Here is a 20,163-nt window from a genome sequence, read left to right on the forward strand (position 1 = left end):
AGGGTTTTAGGGTTTATCTGAAACCTCTGCTACACTTACTTAATGATTATAAAGGACACACAGTTATAAAAATTATTGGGCAAGTACAGGAGCAAAACATTTGCAAGCCATTGATCTAGTCTAGTCCTTCATACAGTGTGTGTATATATGTAAAATTATATCTACGCACATATATATTTAAAGGCAAAGAATTACAAATTTACATAAGTTTATACATTAAATTTTAGATGAGTATCTAATTAGCATGCAATTACTTTAGGGCAACCAAAATCCAGGAATTTATTAGTTTATCCTCTTTTAATTTAAACCTAGCAGGTTGAGCCTAAAGTTGTGGTAGGATCTAATAAGATAGTCAACATTTTTTAGTATCCTTGTACCTTTCATAGAATTTATACAGTGAGAATTAGACAGTATTTCTTAAGTATATATCTGTATGGCAAAATGCATATGCTGTTACTTACATAAAAAATGACTACAGGGTCATTATTATTTTAAAACTTAATTTATTTACTATTTTTTTTTTTTTTTACATTCTAAGATGTTGTGGAGCAGTTGGGGGAGGTGGAGAAGGGAAAGGGGAAGCAGATAGCGTGGAAGGAGGAGGAAAGAGGGAGGGAAGGATGAGGTCAAGGTCCGTGGCACCCCCCTCATTCTTGGTTGTGGCTGGGCTGGATGTGGATTTCCAGGGGGCGTGGCTGAGGCCCTTGGCTCCCCCACACACTGGGAGCACAGGGCACATCTGGCAGCGGCCGGGTGGTCATCACTGGGCTGGATGCTGATTCAGCTGTGGCTGAGATCCTCAGATCCCCCCCTGAGGTCTTCAGACCTATTCCCCCCCCAGGAGCCCAGGGTGCTTACAGTGGTGGCTCATTGTCACTGGGCTGGATACAGACATTGAGAGGGTATGGCTGAGGCCATCAGCAGCTCCCCAACTTGATTGGAAGCTGGGGATGCTTCCAGAAGCACCTCGGTGGTCATCACTGGGTTAGATGTGGATGTCAGGGGTCTTGGCTGAGACACTCGGTTCCCCACTGCCCTGACTTGGGAACCCAAGGGGCTTCTGGCCTTTTGAAGTTTTATCGGTGTTTTTTGGTGGTGTTAGACCTTTTCTGTTAAAATCACAACTTTGTCTCTGATCTATGGAGTTTTTGTTTTTTCTTTCAGTTCTGTGTTGGATTATTTGCTATTCCCACCACTTAAACTCTGCCCTGGAACTAATTTGTTGTACTTTGCTTACTTCTAAAATGGGGGAACTTTCTAAGGGAACCAGCACTTGAACCCTGCAGTTGAGCTAAATTGGTGCTTTGCTGCTGATTCTCTGGGAAGGCTTTTGGTGCCCTTCAGGTCTTAATTGTTGACCTTGTAAGCACTTCTGGGTCTTGTCAGTTCTGGTACACCTGCGTTGTATGGACTCTGGTCGAACCTCAGTCTTTTCAGCAAACTGTACCCCCCCACCCCACCCCCTGCCCCGTAGTTCTATATTCCTGACCAGTATCCACCGTGTGGTCCTGCACTGATTGGGGCAAATAAGTTGTCCATGCTGTGCCCCAGTGTTCCCCTGGTGAGCTAGTCTTCCCTACTACCCACACTCCAAACGATTCCCATAGGACAGGCCATGCACTGGCCCCTTGCAATGACTCACCAGCCTCTGAGTGGCTCCTTTTTCAAGTTGTCTGTAGCCCCTCACTCCTATGTGGGTCCACGGGAACCCTGTTAGTGGTCTTGCTGTCCTAGGGTCCACCAAGGCCCTCTTCTCCCCCGCAGCCTCCAAGCAACTTCATACAAAATGCACGGCTGCAGCTTTTGCCAGCTTTTGTTCCATGTGCTCACCAGGGCCAGCCTTGAAGTAGTCGGGGCTTGAAACAGTCGGAGCGGTTCTTTCTTTATCTCATCGTGACTTCTCCTGCCTTCATAAACTCCCCAGGTCTCTCCCCCTCTTCCCCTGAGTGCCCCTAGCTTGGCAGTCATTGCTTTGTAATAGTTTTAAATTGGTTGATTGTGGGAGAGGGTGATGCTGGGGACCATCTATTCCACCATCCTGATCGGAAGTCTACATGGTCATTAGTTATTGTGGAAATAGACCGCAGAAACATCACACCATTTTATTCTTACGGAATTAGAGTGATATCTTTACTCATGACTCAAAGATAGGCTTTAGAGGGTGCTAAGTAGCAAGCTCAGATCTATATCATAGCAGGGAAAATAACAAATGTATGTAATGCCTCTCACTTGCCTGTTTGTTCTCAATTCCCTTCCCTTCCCTGTGCTGCTCGCCTCTGTAGCACAAGGGGCTGATCCTGCAAATTACATTTTTTAAGTTATTTGTTGAATGAGTGAATGTATATGTATTCTTGAAAACTGGGGATTAAAGATATTAATTTTCATCGTTTAAAGTTAAACTTAGAAATTCCTATAAAATTTAATGCTGACAATAAGATTATAGTAAGAGGAATTATAAGTGATGCTAATAAGTTTGAATGTAACCATAGGATTAAGCTGAAACTCAAAAGTATTATAATCAGAAACTCAAAAATGAAGGAAGTCTGGAGGCAATGATTGCAGTCAAGATTAAAACAAGGAGCTTTCGGACCTTTCTCACTGTGATTTACAATAAGAAATGTACTTTATATTGAGAATGAGAACAATCATATATGCATGAGATGCCTGCTGTACTCATATTTTCTATACATTTTCTTCTCTTCTCTTTTATTATGTTACACCCAATGTGGTACATACAATTTGAAAAACATGGGTCTATGCTTGTTCTAGGAACCATGGGCATCTTTACAAATTTATCCAAAGTGTTAAGACATAATTAATCTTTTTCTCACTCTTTCTTTGTGTTCCTGTATAGGGCCTACCTATCGTTTTTGTTAGCTCAACATTCACTCACCTACTGTCAGGTAATGACAGCATAATTTTTCTCTTGGAAATTTCCTCCCTCCTTGTCTTACGCCATAGAGTTTAGGTAAATTTCCTGCCTGCCTCTCCTGCCCTCCTACTAATCCCTAATTCTGGGGGAGATATGTCATTTGGTCCTGGTGAGGCAGAGTGGTCATCTCTCTGACCACAAGGACTGTCTCCATAGTGGGCACATAATCGAAGCAGGACCTGACCTAAGCTCTTTTGCCAAAAACAAGTTCTTGTTTTGCCAACTGGAAGCTGGTGGGAATCAGGCCTGTAGATCCTGGAGTTCATCAGGTAGAGAGAGCTGCCCAGGAGGGAAGCTGGCAAGAGAGAGGTGACACAGTCCTTATGACAGCAACTGTGACTGTGGATCCAGTTGACTTTTCCTGTTCACCAATAAAGTTTCCTTTTGAATTCTAATGGAAGAAAAACTACCCTTGAGGAGATATTGAGCTTGTGAAATAACTTGAATTTTATTAAAAATTTACATTTTCAGACCTCCTCAGTATTCTAAACTTATAAACAGAACAGAAATAAACAGAAATCATAACGTAATCACTTGTATCTCAAATAACATTACAAGTATCTAAAATGATGTTTATAAGAGAAAATTAAGTACATTAGACAATTCAATGTAATTATCATCTCAATTTTTTTGTGTCCATATATTTGTTGTTTTGCTGTTCTGAGAGTCCCAACTCTATTTATTGAGAAAAATACATTTAAAAAAATATGTTATTTACATTAGAATTTTCACTGAAAAATACAATTAAGAAACCAAGGCTTCCCCCCCTTCAATTCAATTATTTTCCTCAACCAGTATATAGAAATATCAGATAATATCATAGATTTAATTAAAACTATTTATAGAAGATAAGTTTTAAAGTAAAATAAGTATTTTAACATATGTAACTCACATTTCTTCAGTTCTACTCACTATTTGATTTTAAATGTCTACAAAGTTGATTGATTTGAAAAAAAAAGGCTTCCAGCACAAAAATATTATCCAAAAATGAAAAGTTTAAGCAATGACTTTTCATTACAGAGGGAAAATATATAAGATAGGTAAGTGATACTATCCCTACCTACATCGTTTGCTGACGGGTCACTGGCAGAACATACAAACAAGTTTGTGCCTAATTAAAATTTATGTCTATCAGATGTCATTGATGCTCATTGCTTGGTGTTTGTCAGACACATTATGTGTAACTCTGGACTACAGTTATTTGTATTCAAATTACACATTAAAGGCGAAGGCAATAGTTCTCCGTGGCAGAATTAAAACAGAGCAAAGTATGCGAACACTCCAGTTATCTCTATGAAATCCTTATCAATCTCACATAGATGGATTTTGCTCCAAGCTGAGAGGTCTGGATTTAGGAAGCAGAGTGAATCACTTATATAATATTTCTTTGAGAAAATGATTGATTTAGAAATCTTGTGCTTTCACTGTTAGCATTAACCATTGCTTGGAAAGAGTGTTACCCAAAGCAAGTGCACTTAATGATCTATCTTAAGACATCTGACAGCAAAAAAGGCAAACCATTACAGCTATTTTTACCTCTGTGTTGTACCATTGCTTGGAAAGAGTGTTACCCAAAGCAAGTGCACTTAATGATCTATCTTAAGACATCCGACAGCAAAAAAGGCAAACCATTACAGCTATTTTTACCTCTGTGTTGCTATGAATTTCCACACATGTACATAAACCTTTTTTCTTTGTATATGACAAATTGTATATGTGGCAAGATTGCTTTCTTCTCCTTAATAGCTATACGTAGAAGACTAAGTAACTTATGGAGATTAGAATAAAAGACTTTTGGTACTTTTGAAATTGGTACAAATCAAAGAAGTAATCTAAAAAATCCCATTATATTTGCATTTTTTCCCCTAATGAGTGTGTTTTAAATATAAAATTTCAGGAGCACTAACTATCCTTTTTTGCTATAATTGTTAAAAGTTTCATCCCTGAGATTTTTGGAGTCAATTAAAATTCTTAAAGTAAGCAAAGAGGAAAAAAATGTTTTTCCCAGATGGGAGGCTAACCCGTGATTCATCAGTCTCAGTCACTTTCTGTCATTTTTCAATACATCAGATTCTTCATTTGCGATATATTCACACTGTGATTTATTCCTTAATTACTGGATCCTAAATATATGCCACATTTTTAAAAAGCTGAAATGTTCAGATGAAAGATGGTATATATAAGCAAAAATTATTAAACATTTGCCATTATTAAGTAGCTTCCCTCTCTAAAGTGGGAACATAAAAACAAAGTGAGCTTTTTGCATCTGGTTTGATTTAAATAACAATTTAAGTATCTCTTTTAAAATAATGTTCCGACAAACATTAATATTTATGAGCGACAGATTTAAATACATTTTCTGAAAGGCAGAATATCCCTTGAATATCTTTTGTTTTAATCATCACTTAGACTATAAAGATAATCTGCATCATATTTTTGATAGTTTATAATATTTTATCCATATACTTAACTAATCATTTAGAAAAAAATTAACATCAAATTCATGAAGGAAAGCTTCAAACTATAACATTTCATTTAAAAAGCTATCTTTAAATAAAGATACGGTCTGAATGTTACGTCGTTTGTGCTTGTTTTCAGTTGTGGCTGATATGTAAGATGTTCATTGAGTTTTTGCATGAAGTGGAATCGTATCATAGTCTTGAAAATGAATTCCCTTAGAAGTTGTGATCTTCATAATAGCTCCATTTAAAGCATCATCTTCAATGAGTGTTATTAATCCATTGGCAATCATTGATGGGCTAAAAATAAAAGAAATATTGGTATTTTGAAACGAAAGAATAAGGCATATTATCATTTCATTTTAAGTTATTTTCTGAGGAATCTACTACCTTGAACATGTAATAGGGAAATGCACAAATGTCATTAAGCTGTTGCTACCTTCAATTTTTATATGACACAAATTTAGTGGCCTTCTGTCATTTTAGGCAGAAAAAAATTATGTTCATTATGTACACTGAGAAAATGATCCAATGTTTTAAAGTAAAAATATAATAAATTAAAGCTAGCATTTATTGAACATCTTAATTTTCACCAGTTGCTGTTTTAAGTGCCTTACACATGTCATTTTATATGTCTTTCAAAGGTCCCTGAGTTTGTTTTAATATTATACCCATTTTACATGTGAGAAAATTGATGGATCTAGAGGTTTGATGGTTAAGTTCACGGTAAGTGGTGGAGCAAGGATTTGATCCTAGGCATGATTCCTTCAGTACGATAGTTGTGATTCTGTACTGTGAAACCCCCAACTACTCTAACTCAGCACAATTCATCAAATGTGTGCATGCACGCGCGCGCGTGTGTGTGTGATAAATTATTTCTTATGAAAATGGTTGAAGTTATGGGGCCAAACAAAACTTCACAAAGGATATACTTGAATATTGCTTGGAATTTAGGCAGATAAGGTATCACTGCCTTCCAAGGTGACTAAATATCACATTCAAAAAAAATCTGATTATGGCTGAAGGTATTAATGAGGCATTGTCTATATTTCAAAGCAGAATTCATAATGTATAAACACATTCAATTCAGAAATCCAGGAAAAAAATTTTCTATCAGAGTTCACCAAATCAAAACATTGAAGCATTAATTTCTCAAATTTAAAAGCTTACTTTTTCTCTTTACATTGCTTGTTTAGATAGCACTTTGCTCCATCATATAAAGGAAGACAGATAAAATTTTACTTACTCCAAAATTCCATAGTATTTCATCATATCTTTGATATGATCCTTATATTCTATATATTGTCCCATGTTTTCTTCTTTTTCAATGGATTCAAGGATAGGTGTGTTAACAAAGCCTGGGCAAATAGCATTCAGTCTCACACCACTGTTCATAAGATTAGCAGCCATCTGCCAGTAAGAAGAAGTAGAGGGTTGCAGAAGGTTTCAGCAGTTACTTAAATGTACAGCATAGAACAAACTGATAATTAAAGCTATTTAAAAGACTTTGATAAAAAAAAAAATACTAGTCAGATAGCCTCTCAACTATATAACAATGACTAGTAAGCAGAAAGATAGTAAAAGAACACATACCTAAAGTGCTAAATTAATTCCTGAAAGTCTCACCTAATTAATTTTTTTAAAAAATCAATATTACTGGACAACTCCTGGAAATACTTACTCATCTAAGCTTCTGAACTCTGCAGGAATCTGAAGCTAAGCAGCTGAGGATGAGAATTGATATCCCAAATTTTCTTTCAAAGATTGTGGTTGTATAAAAGGGAATATTTGTTTAAAAACTACTTTTTGTAGAAATTTTTATTACTTTGATTCTAAAGATACTTTTAATAATCTGCGGTATCTGAAAGACAATTTAAGTAATTTTCAGACAAACATTCTTTGGCTTAATTTTCAACCTATTGATTTTATTTGAACTATTTGTAAAACGAAATACAGTTGATCCTCATTATTTGTAGATTCCATATTTGCAAAGTGGCTTACTTGCTAAAATTTATTTGTAACTTTAGAAATCAATATTTGTGCAACATTTGTAGTCATTTGTGGACAGACACGCACGGAGGAGTGAGAAATTTGAATCATTCATGTGCATGTTCCTGCTGAGGTCGAGCAAAGCTACAGTCTGCTTTGCCATGTTTTCCTCATTTTTGTGCTTTTTGTTGGTAATTTTGCTGTTTAAAATGGCTCCGAAGTATAGAGCAGAAGTGCTGCTGTGTGGTGATACTAAGTGTAAGAAGGTTGTGATGTGCCTTAGAGAAAATATGGGTGTTAAATAAGTTTCATTCAGGCACGAGTTATAAGTGCTTTAGCTATGACTTCAATATTCATACAATACATAATAAAAAAAGGTGTCTTTAAAACAGAAATACACTTAAAACAAAGTTATGTATTGATTGGTTGGTTAAAATGTCATGACCACAGCATCTCAGAAATTTAACATTGCATTTCCCTGGAGAGCAATGGTTCACTAGTAACTAATGCAGTGTTTGCAAGTGACTTCATAGAACACAATTACCATAAATAATGAAAATTGACTGTGTAAGTTTCTGGTCTGGTAATTTCAAATACAAAATTTCTGGTCTTTAAGAATTACTTTGCTTTGTAATAGCGTTATGTGCTCATTAAAAGTTTAAAAGATTAACTTATCTTTAAAGACTAATTTCTTTAGAAATTAAATAATTTCCAAATAATTTTAATTAAGTATGAAGACTGGTTATCTTCTTTTTTAATTGAACATTTAACATTCACACATCTGTTTTCTCTGTCCCCTAATATTTCTTCTGTTAATATTTTTCTACTCATCTCTCTGGCACCTTTCTTTTCTTTTCTTTTTTTCTATTAGCTGCTTTATATTCTGTGTGTCTGTGATTTTTTTTTAATTGAAACACAGTTGATTGTACATATCTGTGGGTTAATTGTACAGAGTTGAACATCAATATCTATATGCAATATCAATGTGTGATGCTCAAATCTGGATAATTGTATATTCAACACTATGCAATGTAATCATTTTTTGTGGCCCTTTAACAACACCCCCCTTACCCCCCTTCCCACCTCTGGTAACCTCAGTTCTGTTCTCTCCTTTCGAAAGTTCAATGTATTGTTGTGATCGTTGTACCTTTCTTTCTTTCTTTTTCTATTTATTTGCTCATTTTTTTTAGCTCCCACTTACGAGTGAGACATGCAGTATATCTCTTTCTGTACTTGGCTTATTTCACTTAACATAATTTTCCTCAGGTTCATCCTGTTGCTGTGAATGTCTCTGGCCCCTTTCTTTGTCTCACCTAGATGACCACCCAGAGACCTCCCAACTGTTCTTTCCTCTTCTACACTTATCCTTTGTAATACGTTTTCCAAATAGCAGGCAGATGGTCCTCTTAAAATGGAAATCTGATCCTGTCACTACTGCAAGAAAAACACCCATTGATGGCTACACTTAGAATAAAACCCAAGCTCACACTCTGGCCCCTACTTATATCTCCAGACATACCTAATCTTACTTTCCCTTTGCTTACCAGGCTCCATTCAAGCTACCCTCTTATCAGTTATCATAAAAAGGTAAACATTCTCACCACATGCTATCAATGCATGTGGTCAATTAGGCCTAAAATATTTTTCTAAGCTCTGTACACCTTTCACCTTAGGTCTCCATCATGACACTGTATTTGACCATTCTATCAAGTAAATACCTGTCCCCACCCCTCCTTCAAGCTGCAGGATCTCATTCATTTTCATGTATTTCCAGTGACAAGCAATGTCTGGAGCCTATTAACGTGTTCTATTTAAGGCAGCCTGAAGTTAACAATGCTTAAATTTTGAGTTCATTTTAAAAATGAAGAGTATCTCCCCGTTATTCATCTGTAGTATATTTTTCAGTAACACATCCATACTTAAAATCTACTTCATTTTAAAATGATCTATTTTTTATTTGGTCCTTTAAGTGATCTGAAAACTATTTTTTACAATAAAGATTGAAGTATAATATTATTTTTCCATCTTTTATCCAGATGTATTGAATTCTGAATTTATTCCTTTCTACTTTATAGAATTCATGTTTCCTCTATTTACACAAAAAGAAAAAGAGATATTATGGTTGTTATAGCCTTACCGCTGCTGAGCGTGTGAATCCAATTATGCCATGTTTTGAAGCACAATAAACAGGCTGTTGTGCAACAGGCATGAGTCCTGAAACAAACAAATAAAACTTTTAAATAATTTGATTAAAAAATAAGCAGACAATGCTCAATAATTACAAAGCAAATGAGTATGTTGTGGCTATTTCAATTTAAGATAATTTGGAAAATACATTAAAATAAAACCAAACAACTTTGTAAAACTCGACAGCCTTAGCATAGTTTATTCCCTCCATAACCTACACTTTCTGGAATTTATAGTAGGCAAATTACATCTAGGGATACAGCAGCCAAGAGTGATATGTAAGTTTTTGTGCCTCCTTGGCTTTCTCAAAAGTCAAGGAAGTCAATGTTACCTAAAACACAAAGAGAATCATCTTTAAAGCCAGTATATTAACATCTAATTTTCAGTTTTTAAGTCTGGGTTTTAAGAAGTATATATTCTACATTTTTAAGGCTTCTAAATAGCTGACAGAATTTGAATTACTTAAAAGAGACTTGGAGATCATTAGTCTCTTCACTTGTAAATTAGTATGTAGTTTCCCGTTACCAATATGTCTCAAATGATGCCTTGAAGAGTTTAAGAAAATTAAAAGTTAATTTCTTTTGATTTTGATCTGTAGTAGATAAACAGATGCTTCTTGCTCTGTGACTTGGGAAAAAAAGACAGAGAATAAAATTTATGGTTCTATTTTATTTCTTTTCATAATTACGTAGCCAACAATAGAATTAAATCAATTATTTTTTTAATTTTTAATTTCCACATATACAAAATTTAATAAATTCATGGTCTAGAGGAAAAAGTATTATAGCGTATATAGCATCTATTTTCCCCTAACTCCCAGCCTAGCCCAAGCCTCCAAAAGGAAACAAAACGAGAAAAACCTATTTTACTGTAATAACTCTTACTATCAAGTTTATTTCTTGTTACTAATTGTCAACTGTCTAACCAAAACTCAAACTTAACTGGAGTCATTTGTATGTTTCAGTTTTTAACCAATTTCTTGGATTATCTTGTTTTAAACACTTCTTTTTTAATTTTTGATTTCTCTGAGTCAATAAACAATGATCCCTGATTACTATGATGTTGTTAATCAAACGTCATGCTAATAATACTAAATTATTCTGCTGAGACATACTCATCTCCACCCAGCTAACTTCCCAGAGCGCCACCAATCAGTCGGGAGTGCTGTGCCAAAGTTCAGCAAGATATGCAAACCTTAACCACTCCCTGGGTGCCTGCCAGGTCTCAATTTATAAAGTATGTTTGCTCAAGAGCAGTTTAAATCCCTGAGGATGGTAGATCACACATACGTCTACCCAGTGATTTCAAAGTACTGTAACATGTTGGTTCTCTTCTTGTTGTTGTGTTTTGTTTTTTGGTTAAATAAAATGTGTAAGTTAGTTAAGTTCCTCCGTGTCAGTCAACGTGATAGTCTGAAATGAAGGGAATAAATAGGTGTAGCCAGGCGTTGCTGCTTCTCGTTCTCGTAACTCAGTCCCTGCTTTACCCATTCCTTAAATGTTTGTGAGTCAAAGGCAGTGGTAGTAGCATCGTGTTCACACACTGCAGGAAATGAAGTGTGAACCTTAATCAGAGATAAGCGAGCTGACATAGCCACCAAAAGCACAAGGACACTGTTCATAATGTTTTCAAAGACGAATTTGGAATGAAGTTTTGTTACATTTGCAGAGGTGATGAACTCTGAACCCAAGCTCAAGGTGTCCCAGAGGTGAAATAAATCAAACACCATTTTGTTGGTCTAGCAGCAAGCAGGCAGAAAATATACACATTCCTTTAAAAGTAGAATTGTAAATGCAACTAGAAGGTGAAAAAATTTGTTTATATCTTTATAATGGCACTTAGTTTTATGAATCTGGTAACATTCTAATGACATTTTCACTGCTATCCTGCAAAAGATTTACCCTTGCTTTGCTTTCACTTTCTAATATTAGGTTAAAGGCTACATAAATCAATTTTGGATATTCAGAAACCAAACTTCTTTTTTTCTTTATTTCTTTATTTTTTACAGCTTTATTGAGATATAATTGATACACAATAAAACTGCATATATTTAAAGTGTACAATTTGGTAAGTTTTTGAAATATGTTAACACCAATGAAACTACAACTACTGTCAAGATAATAAACATATCCATCACCCTAAAAGTTTCCTTGTCTCTCTTGGTAATCCCTTCCTTCTGCCTTCCGCCTCCGTCCAGGCAACCACTGGTCCACTTTGTGTCACTATAGTTTACATTTTCTAGAATTTTATAGAAATGCAATCATACAATATAAATTCTTTTTGTCTGGTTCTTTCACTTAAGATAATTATTTTGAGATCCATCCAGGTCATAGTGTGTATCAATAGCTTCTTTCTTTTTTTTTTTTTCTGAATAGTATTCCAGTGTAAGGATATACTATCAATTGCATATACTTGTTTACCTGTTGATAGACATTTGGGTTGTTTCCAGTTTGGGAGTAATAAAAATAAAAGAATTCTATTGTTCAAGTTATTGTTAATTTAGTTAATCAGAAAGTTTTGCCTTATCTCCTCAATGCATGTAATTTTAACTGTTCCTTCTTATGTTTTGAACAGGTAGGATGGGTTAGTGATTTGCAATGCTTTCTCCCCATCTTGAGAATTGACTCAATGTAGAAATTTACTACCTATATCTCAGTATGCTGCTTTGAAAATGGAGGGTAAATAGAGGAAGAAATGCTTTTTTTCTCTCTCTATTTTTTTTGACAATAACTTTAGTTGGGGGTGGAAATTTCTTTGAAATCCAACTCTTTCTATTTGATCTCAAGATTTAGTTTTGCTTTGCAAATATAGTATTATTGCTATTGTGGTTTAGCTTCATATTTCTGTTACTTACATTAGACCCACAACACCAACATATAATGTTGTTTCTCTGTGCTTCAAATAAAATATTCTGAGGCTGGTAATCAGGATCAGCACATAGGATGGTGCAGGTTATGGATGGTATGACTTGGGGACATCATTCACATCATAGTTTGTATAAATCGTGCCCCCGAAGTTCCTACAGTTTACAATCTGCGCAACTATACATGACGGCCCTCTCTGGTACAGAAGGTTGACTGAGCAAAAGAGACTGAGAAGAAGGAACCAGCAGAGGTAAGAGGAAAACAAGCTAAAGGTTGTGTCATAGAAATGAAAGCATTTTAAGAAGCTCAGAGTGGTCACTGCTATCAAGTGCAGAATCAAATGAGAATCACTGTCTTCGAGATAGGAACATGACCAATGTCACCTGTCTAAAAATAATACCTCTCTTAGTCTCACATATTTCCTCAGCCACCATCCCATTTCTCTTTGCAACAAAAAGTCCTCAATATATTCATTGTCTCCACTTTCCTCACCTCCCATTTGCTCCACAACTCATGCTAATCAGGCGTTCATCTGGCCATTCCAGTCAAACAGATCTTACAGAGGTTGCATATGAGCAACGTCTTGCTCAGGCTGAATCTGTCTTCATTTTCTTTGATCCCTTCCTCAGCAGTAACTAATCCAGTTAGTTATGCTCTTCTTGAAACACTTCCCTCTTAGGCTGGTCTCCTTCTATTTCACACTCACTGGCAGCTTCTCCTCCATATCCTTTGCTGGCTGTTTTTCCTTGACCAGACTCCAACATGCTGAGAAACTCCAGAGCTATCCCTGGCCCTCTTTGTTTTTCCACACACTCTTTCCCTAAGTTATTTTATCCACCTCTGTGGATGAAAATTCATTCTCTCATCAATCTATCTCTCTTTCTCTCCCCAATCCCCTCCATACAAACACACACATTATTCTCGTATTTAAATTCCAGATCTCCAGCCTTTCTGCCCTGAGCTCCAGAGAGGGAGCTTTGGGCTAAATATTGTTAAATTTCCTATTTTCTTTCCTTTAAATATAGTGTGTGTTAATTCAAAGGGTTTTATAGGAGTGAATCCATTTCAGAAATGTTTTTAGTACCAGTTAAATGCAAATTATAATAAAAACATGTTTTACATAAAATAAATTGAAATGTATAAAACCAATGGGAGGACCACCATTTTGCCAAAATGTCATTTCTTATATTATTTGACCATTTCAAAATGTCCTTTTATCAAGAGAATGAGATGACAAGCCACAGACTGGGAGAAAATACTTGCAAAAGACATATCCAATCAAGGAATCATCCAAAATATACAAAAACCTTAAAATTCAATGGAAAAGAAATGAACAACCTGAATAAAAAATGGGCTAAAGGCACGTCACTAAATAAGATATACAGATGGAAAATGAGCATATGAAAATATGCTCAACGCCATATGTCATTAAGGAACTGCATATTAAAACAGCAATGAGATATGACTACACACCTGTTTGAATGGCCAAAATCCAGAACAGGGAAAAAACCAAAGTCAGGGGAAGATATAGAGCAACACGAATTCTCATTCATTGCTGATAGGAATGTAAAACGGTACAGCCACTTTGGAAGACAGTTTGGCAGTTTCTTACAAAACTAAACATACTCTTACAATATAATAAAACAACTGTGTTCCTTGGCATTTAACCAAAGAAGTTGAAAACTTATGCCCACACAAAAACCTGCACATGGATGTTTAGAGCAGCCTTATTCATAATTGCCAAAACTTGGAAGCAACCAAGTTGTCCTTCTGTAGGCAAATGGATAAATAAATAGTGGTACAACATCCAGACAATAAAATATTATTGAATGCTAAAAAGAAATGAGTTATTAAACAATGAAAAGTCATGGAGGATCCTTAAATGCATATTTCTAAGTGAAGGAAGCCAATCTGAAAAGGCTACATACTTTATGATTCCAGCTATATGACATCTGGAAAAAGCAAAATTATGAGGCAGTAAAAAGATCAGTGGTTGCCATGGGCTGGCAGGAGAAGGATGAATAGGGGACAGCACAGAGGATATTGATGGCAGTGAAACGATTCTGTATGATACTATAATGATGAATACATGTCATTATACATTTGTCCAAACCTATAGAATGTACAACACCAAGAGTAAACCCCAATGTTAACTATGGACTTTGGGTGACAATGATGTGTCAATATAGATGTACCACTCTGGTTGGGATGTTGATAGTGGGGTAGATTGTTCATGTGTGGGAGGAGGGGTAGATTGTTCATGTGTGGGAGGAGGGGTAGATGGGAATTCTCTGTACTTTTTTGCTCAGCTTTGCTGTGAACCTAAAACTTCTCTAAAAAATAAAGTTTATTTAAAATATATCCTTTTAGTTGAATTTGTGGAGAGGGATTATAATTTGTTTTGGACCTTGGGTATCACACTGGCTAAGCTGCAATCCTGAATCCAGCACTATGAGCTATGTCACCTTTACAGAGGTAGCTGTTGTGTTCAGTGGACTAGCATAGTAATAGTATTATATAAGTATTGTATAAATGTGTTTAAAGTTAAACATCTTCCCTTAAGATGAAACATCTCAAAGTATAATTTTATTGATTTTTTTTACTAGTTCATCCACATTGTCCTTTTTTATCAAAATGTATCTTTTGCACTAAAATGCCACAAATCTGGTACAGTGACCTAATTCGGTTTGATTTCTGAAATTTAGCAAACTAGATTGTTGCTAACCGTAATTCAAAATATTTATGGAAGTGCACGTATGTAAGAACTGTGTGTTTAGTCCTTTTAAGTGCAAAGTATACCAAAGCAATATTTTACATATACTCAGTTGGAATGTGTAAAAGCAACGGGAGAAGCCCTGGTGTTGCAGAGAGTAGAACTTCTCTTTTTTTCTTTTTCTTTTTTTTTATTAGCATACTCACTATTACAAATTGTAATTATTCAACCCCCACCCGTCCAACCCCCACCCGTCCCCATCTCTAGTATACTTAGGTTTGTTTTCTCCTTCTGAAAGTTCAATGAATTATTCTGGTCTTTTCTTTCTTTTTTTCATTCATTCTTTCGTTCTTTCATTCTTTCCTTCTTTCTTAGCACCCAGTTATGAGTGAGGAGTTGTGGTATTTCTCTTTTTGTGTCTGTTTTATTTCACATAATTTTATTCTACATAATTTTCTCCAGGCTCATCCATGTTGCTGCAAATGGCAAAATTTCATTCATTTTTATGGCTGAGTAGTATTCCATTGTGTATATATACCACATTTTCCTTATCCAGTTGATAATTGATAGACACTGAGGTTGATTCCATGTTTTAGTTATTGTAAATAGAGCTGGGATGAACATCAGAGTGCTGGTATCCCTTCAACATGATGTTTTCCACTCTTTTGGATATATGCCCAGTAGGGGGATCTGTTGGTTCATATGGATGTTCTATCTATAGTTGTTTGAGAAACCTCATACTGTTTTCCATAATGGCTGTACTAATTTAGTCCTATCAACAGTGTAGGAGGGTTCCCCTTTCTCGGTATCCTCACCAGCATTTGTTATTCTCTGTCTTTTTTATTATAACCACTTTATCTGGGGTCATATGATATGTCAGTGTGGTTTCGGTTTGCATTTCCCTGATGCTGAGTAATGTTGAGCATTTATTTCATGTGTCTGTTGGACATTTGTACATCTTCCTTGAGAAATACCTATTCAGATCCTGTGCCCATTTTTTAATCAGGTTTTTTTTTTTTTTTTTTTTTTTACTGTTAAGTTATCTGAGTTCCTAACATATTCTGGATATTAATCCCTTGTCAAATGTATACTTTGCAAATATTTTCTCTCGTTCAGTAGGTTGCTGTTTCACTCTGTTGATTGTTTCCTTTGCTGTACAGAAGATTTTTAGTTTGACATAATCCCATTTGTTTATTTTTCTTTTGTTGCTGTGTTTTTGGGGTCTTATTCATAAAGCCTTTGCCCAGTCCTACTTCCTGAAGTGTTTCCCCTGGGTTTTTTATTTTTGGGTTTTTTTTTTTTCAGTAATTTTATGGTTTCAGGTCTTATATTTAAGTCTTTAATCCAATTTGAGTTGATTTTGGTATACAGTGAGATGTACATGTCTAGTTTCATTTTTCTGTATATGGATGTCCAACTTTCCCAGCACCATTTATTGAAGAGGCAGTCATTTCCCCAATGTATATCCTTGTTGCCTTTGTCAAAGATCAGTTGGTATTATGTGGGTTGATTCCTGGGTTTTCTATTCTGTTCTACTGGTTTGAGTGTCTGTTTTGGTTACAATAGCTTTGTAACATAAGTTGAAGTCAAGTAGTGATATGCCTCCAGCTTTATTTATTTTGCTCAGGATTGCTTTGGCTATTCAAGGTCTTTTCTTGTTCCATATGAATGTTAGGATTGTTTTTTCTATTTCTGTGAAGAATGTCATTGGTATTTTGATGGAGATTGCACTGAATCTGTAGATTGCTTTGGATAGAATGGACATTTTCATGATGTTAATTCTTCCAATCTAAGAGCATGACATGTCTTTCTACCTTTCTGTGTCTTCTTTTAATTTTTTTAGTAGTGTTTTGTAGTTCTCATTGTAGAGATATTTCATCTTCTTGGTTAAATGATGTCTAGGTGTTTTAGTTTTTTTTGGTGACTACTATAAATGGGCTTGCTTTCTTGATTTCTTTTTCTGGTAGTTTGTTATTGGAAGACAAAAACGCTACTGATAGTTGCATGTAGATTTTGTATCCTGCAACATTACTGAAATTGTTAATCAGTTCTAAGAGGTTTTTTGGTAGAGTCTTTAGGTTTTTTTTATATATAGAATCATGTTGTCTGCAAACAGGGATAGTTTAAATTTGTCCTTTCCAATCTGGATGCCCTTTATATCTTTCTCTTGACTGATTGCTCTGGTTAGTACTTCCAATACTATGTTAAATAGTAGTGGTGAGAGTGGGCATCCTTGTCTTGTTCTTGTCTTTCAGCTGTTCCCCATTTAGAATGATATTTGCAATTGGTTTGTCATATATGGCTTTTATTGTCTTGAGATAATTTCCTTCTATACCTAATTTGCTGTGTCTTTATCTCAAAGGGATGTTGAATTTTGTCAAATGTTTTTTCCGCATCTATTGAGATAATCATATGGTTTTTGTCCTTGATTTTGATGATGTGGTTTATCACGTTTATTGACTTGTGTATGTTGAACCATCCTTGCATCCCTAGGATAAATCCCACTTGATCATGGTGTATAATTTTTTTGATGTGTTGCTGTATTCTGATTGCTAATATTTTGTTTAGGATTTTTGAGTCTATGTTCATCATTAGGGATATTGGCCTGTAATTTTCTTTTTTTCTTGTATCTTTGTCTGGTTTTGGTAAAGGTGATGTTGGCCTCGCAGAATGAGTTTGGGAGAATGGCTCCGTTTCAATATTTTGGAATAGTTTGAAGTGAATTGGTATTCATTCCTCTTTAAAGGTTTGACAGAATTCAGCAGTAAAGCCATCTGGTCCTAGGCTTTTCTTTGTTGAAAACTTGCTGATTACTGATTCAATCTTGTTGCTTGTTATTGGTCTGTTCAATTTTTCTATTTCTCCTTGGTTCAGTCTTGATAGTTTGTATGTGTACAAAAATTTAGCCATTTCCTACAGGTTTTCATGTTTGTTGGCATAGAGTTGTTTATAGTAGTGTCTAATGATTGTTTATATTTCAGTGGTATCAGTTGTAAAGTCTCCCTTTTCATTTCTGATTTTTTTTTGTCTTTTGTCTTTTTCCGTGTCCGGCAATGGATCGCAACCCTCAGTGTTGCCCCCGTACCAGACCGGGGACCGGCAACGGGACCGCAACCCTCGGTGTTGCTCCCGCGCCTCGCTCAGCCAGTGAGCGGGAACCGGTCTGTATGTGGGATCCGAACCCTCGGGCGGGAGCGCCGCCGCACTTCCCAAGCGGCGCACTTATCCAGTGCGCCACCGGTCCGGCCCTTCATTTCTGATTTTTGTTATCTGAGTCTTCTCTCTTTTTTTGTTAACCTAGCTAATGGTTTGTCTATTTATTTATCTTCTCAAAAAAATACGGCTTTTTGTTTCATCAATCTTTTGTATTATATTTTGGGTCTCTATTTTACTTAGTTCTGCTCTTATCTTAATTATTTCTTTCCATCTACTAACTTCAGGATTGCATTGTTCTTGTTTTTCTAGTTCTTTAAGGTGTAGAATTAGGTTGTTTATTTGAAGTCTCTCTTTTCTTTTGATGTAAGAATTTATTGCAATAAACTTCCCTGTTAGCACTGCTTTGTCAGTATCCCACAGGTTTTGGTATGATGTGCCTTTATTTTTGTTCATTTCAAGAAATGTTTTGATTTACTGTTTAATTTCTTCTTGGACCCATAGGTCCTTCAGTAGCTTGTTGTTCAGTTTCCAGGTATTTGTATAGTTTCCAGAGTTTTCCTTATTATTGATTTCCAGTTTTAATTCATTGTGACCTGAGAAGATACCTGAAATGATTTCAATGTTTTAAAAATTTGCTGAGACTTGATTTGTGACCTAACATGTAGTTTATCCTGGAGAACGTTCCATGTGTGGATGAGAAGAATGTACATTCTGTAGTTGTTGGATGAAATGTTCTGTAGATTTTTGCCAGGTCCAGTTGGTCTAAGGTGAGTTTAAATGCTGTGTTTCTTTGTTGACTTGTTGCCTAGAAGATATGTCCAATGCTGAGAGAAGGGTGTTCAGGTCACCCATTATTACTGTGTTGGAGTCTATCTCTTTGTTAAGTCTAAGATTGTTTGCTTTACATATCTGGGTGCTAGTGTTGTGTGCATACACGTTTATGATTTTTATGTCTTCTTGTATTAACCTCTTCTGTATTAACCTCTTTGTAAATTTTCTCCTTCATATCCTAGATATTGTTTCTCATTTCATTGTGTTCTCTGAGTCTTCTCTCATCTCTGAGTTTTCTTAAGATCATTGCTCAGAATTCCTTTTCAGACATTTCAAGGGTTTTCAGCTCTATGGGGCTTGGTATTTGAAAATTACATATTCCTTTGATGGTGTCATATCTTTTTATTTATTTGTAGTTCTAGTTTCTTTTTGTTGATGTCTGCCTGGTAGAGCACTTGTTTCTTCTGTTACTCTGGAATGGGCTATGAGATGAAAGACTTCCTCCTCTATTTGCAGGCTCCACTACTGACTGTTCTTCTATCAGTGCAGTCAAGTGTGCAGCAGGCTGCCTGTAGGGTGGCCCTGGCTGCTTCTGTGGTGGTGAGCCATCCTTGTGGTGGCAGTAGGTGTGGCAGTGGCTGAGTTGGACAACCTGCCCAGAAATGGAGTTTGTAGACATTTGTGGGATGCTCCCTTTGTCTCCTGCTTAGGGGTGGGAGGGCTTCCCAGGCTTTCAGGCTGGGCCCACAGTGGTGGTGTGGCACAAGGATGCTCACTTTGGCTCCTACTCAGATGGTGGGAGGGCCTGCCTGGTCCTTCAGGCTGGGACCCCGGTGGTAGAGCAGCGTGTGATGCTCACTTCAACTTCTCTTTGAATAGCTAGATCATTCCATCCCACTTTACAGGGAGTTTTGCTAGTATAATGACTATATGACCAGTTGCTGGAATGAATATGGGTTTTTAAAAATCTTGCAAATTAATTCCTACAAACATAGGGAAATTATTTTGTCATAATGTTAAAGGATTTAAGTACAACAACAACAAAACAAAGGATTATGGCCATGAGAAGCAGTCCTACTTCAAAGAAATGCT

General features: G+C 35.9%; 1 protein-coding gene across 1 annotated transcript in view; it reads right to left on the reverse strand.

Moving 5' to 3' along the window:
• Nucleotides 1-4,538: 4,538 nt before the first annotated feature.
• The window catches only part of HPGD (hydroxyprostaglandin dehydrogenase 15-(NAD)), a 34,891-nt gene continuing 19,266 nt past the window's right edge, over nucleotides 4,539-20,163 (reverse strand). The window contains exons 5-7 of the mRNA XM_008566333.1: nucleotides 9,518-9,594; nucleotides 6,638-6,801; nucleotides 4,539-5,691 (exon numbers count right to left, since the gene is read on the reverse strand). Of these exons, the coding sequence (XP_008564555.1) occupies nucleotides 5,553-5,691; nucleotides 6,638-6,801; nucleotides 9,518-9,594 (380 nt within the window). The 3' untranslated portion in view covers nucleotides 4,539-5,552. The remainder of the gene's footprint in view (nucleotides 5,692-6,637; nucleotides 6,802-9,517; nucleotides 9,595-20,163) is intronic.

The sequence above is a fragment of the Galeopterus variegatus genome, unplaced genomic scaffold (assembly GCF_000696425.1).
Source record: "Galeopterus variegatus unplaced genomic scaffold, G_variegatus-3.0.2 Scaffold235, whole genome shotgun sequence".
Classification (NCBI taxonomy): domain Eukaryota; kingdom Metazoa; phylum Chordata; class Mammalia; order Dermoptera; family Cynocephalidae; genus Galeopterus; species Galeopterus variegatus.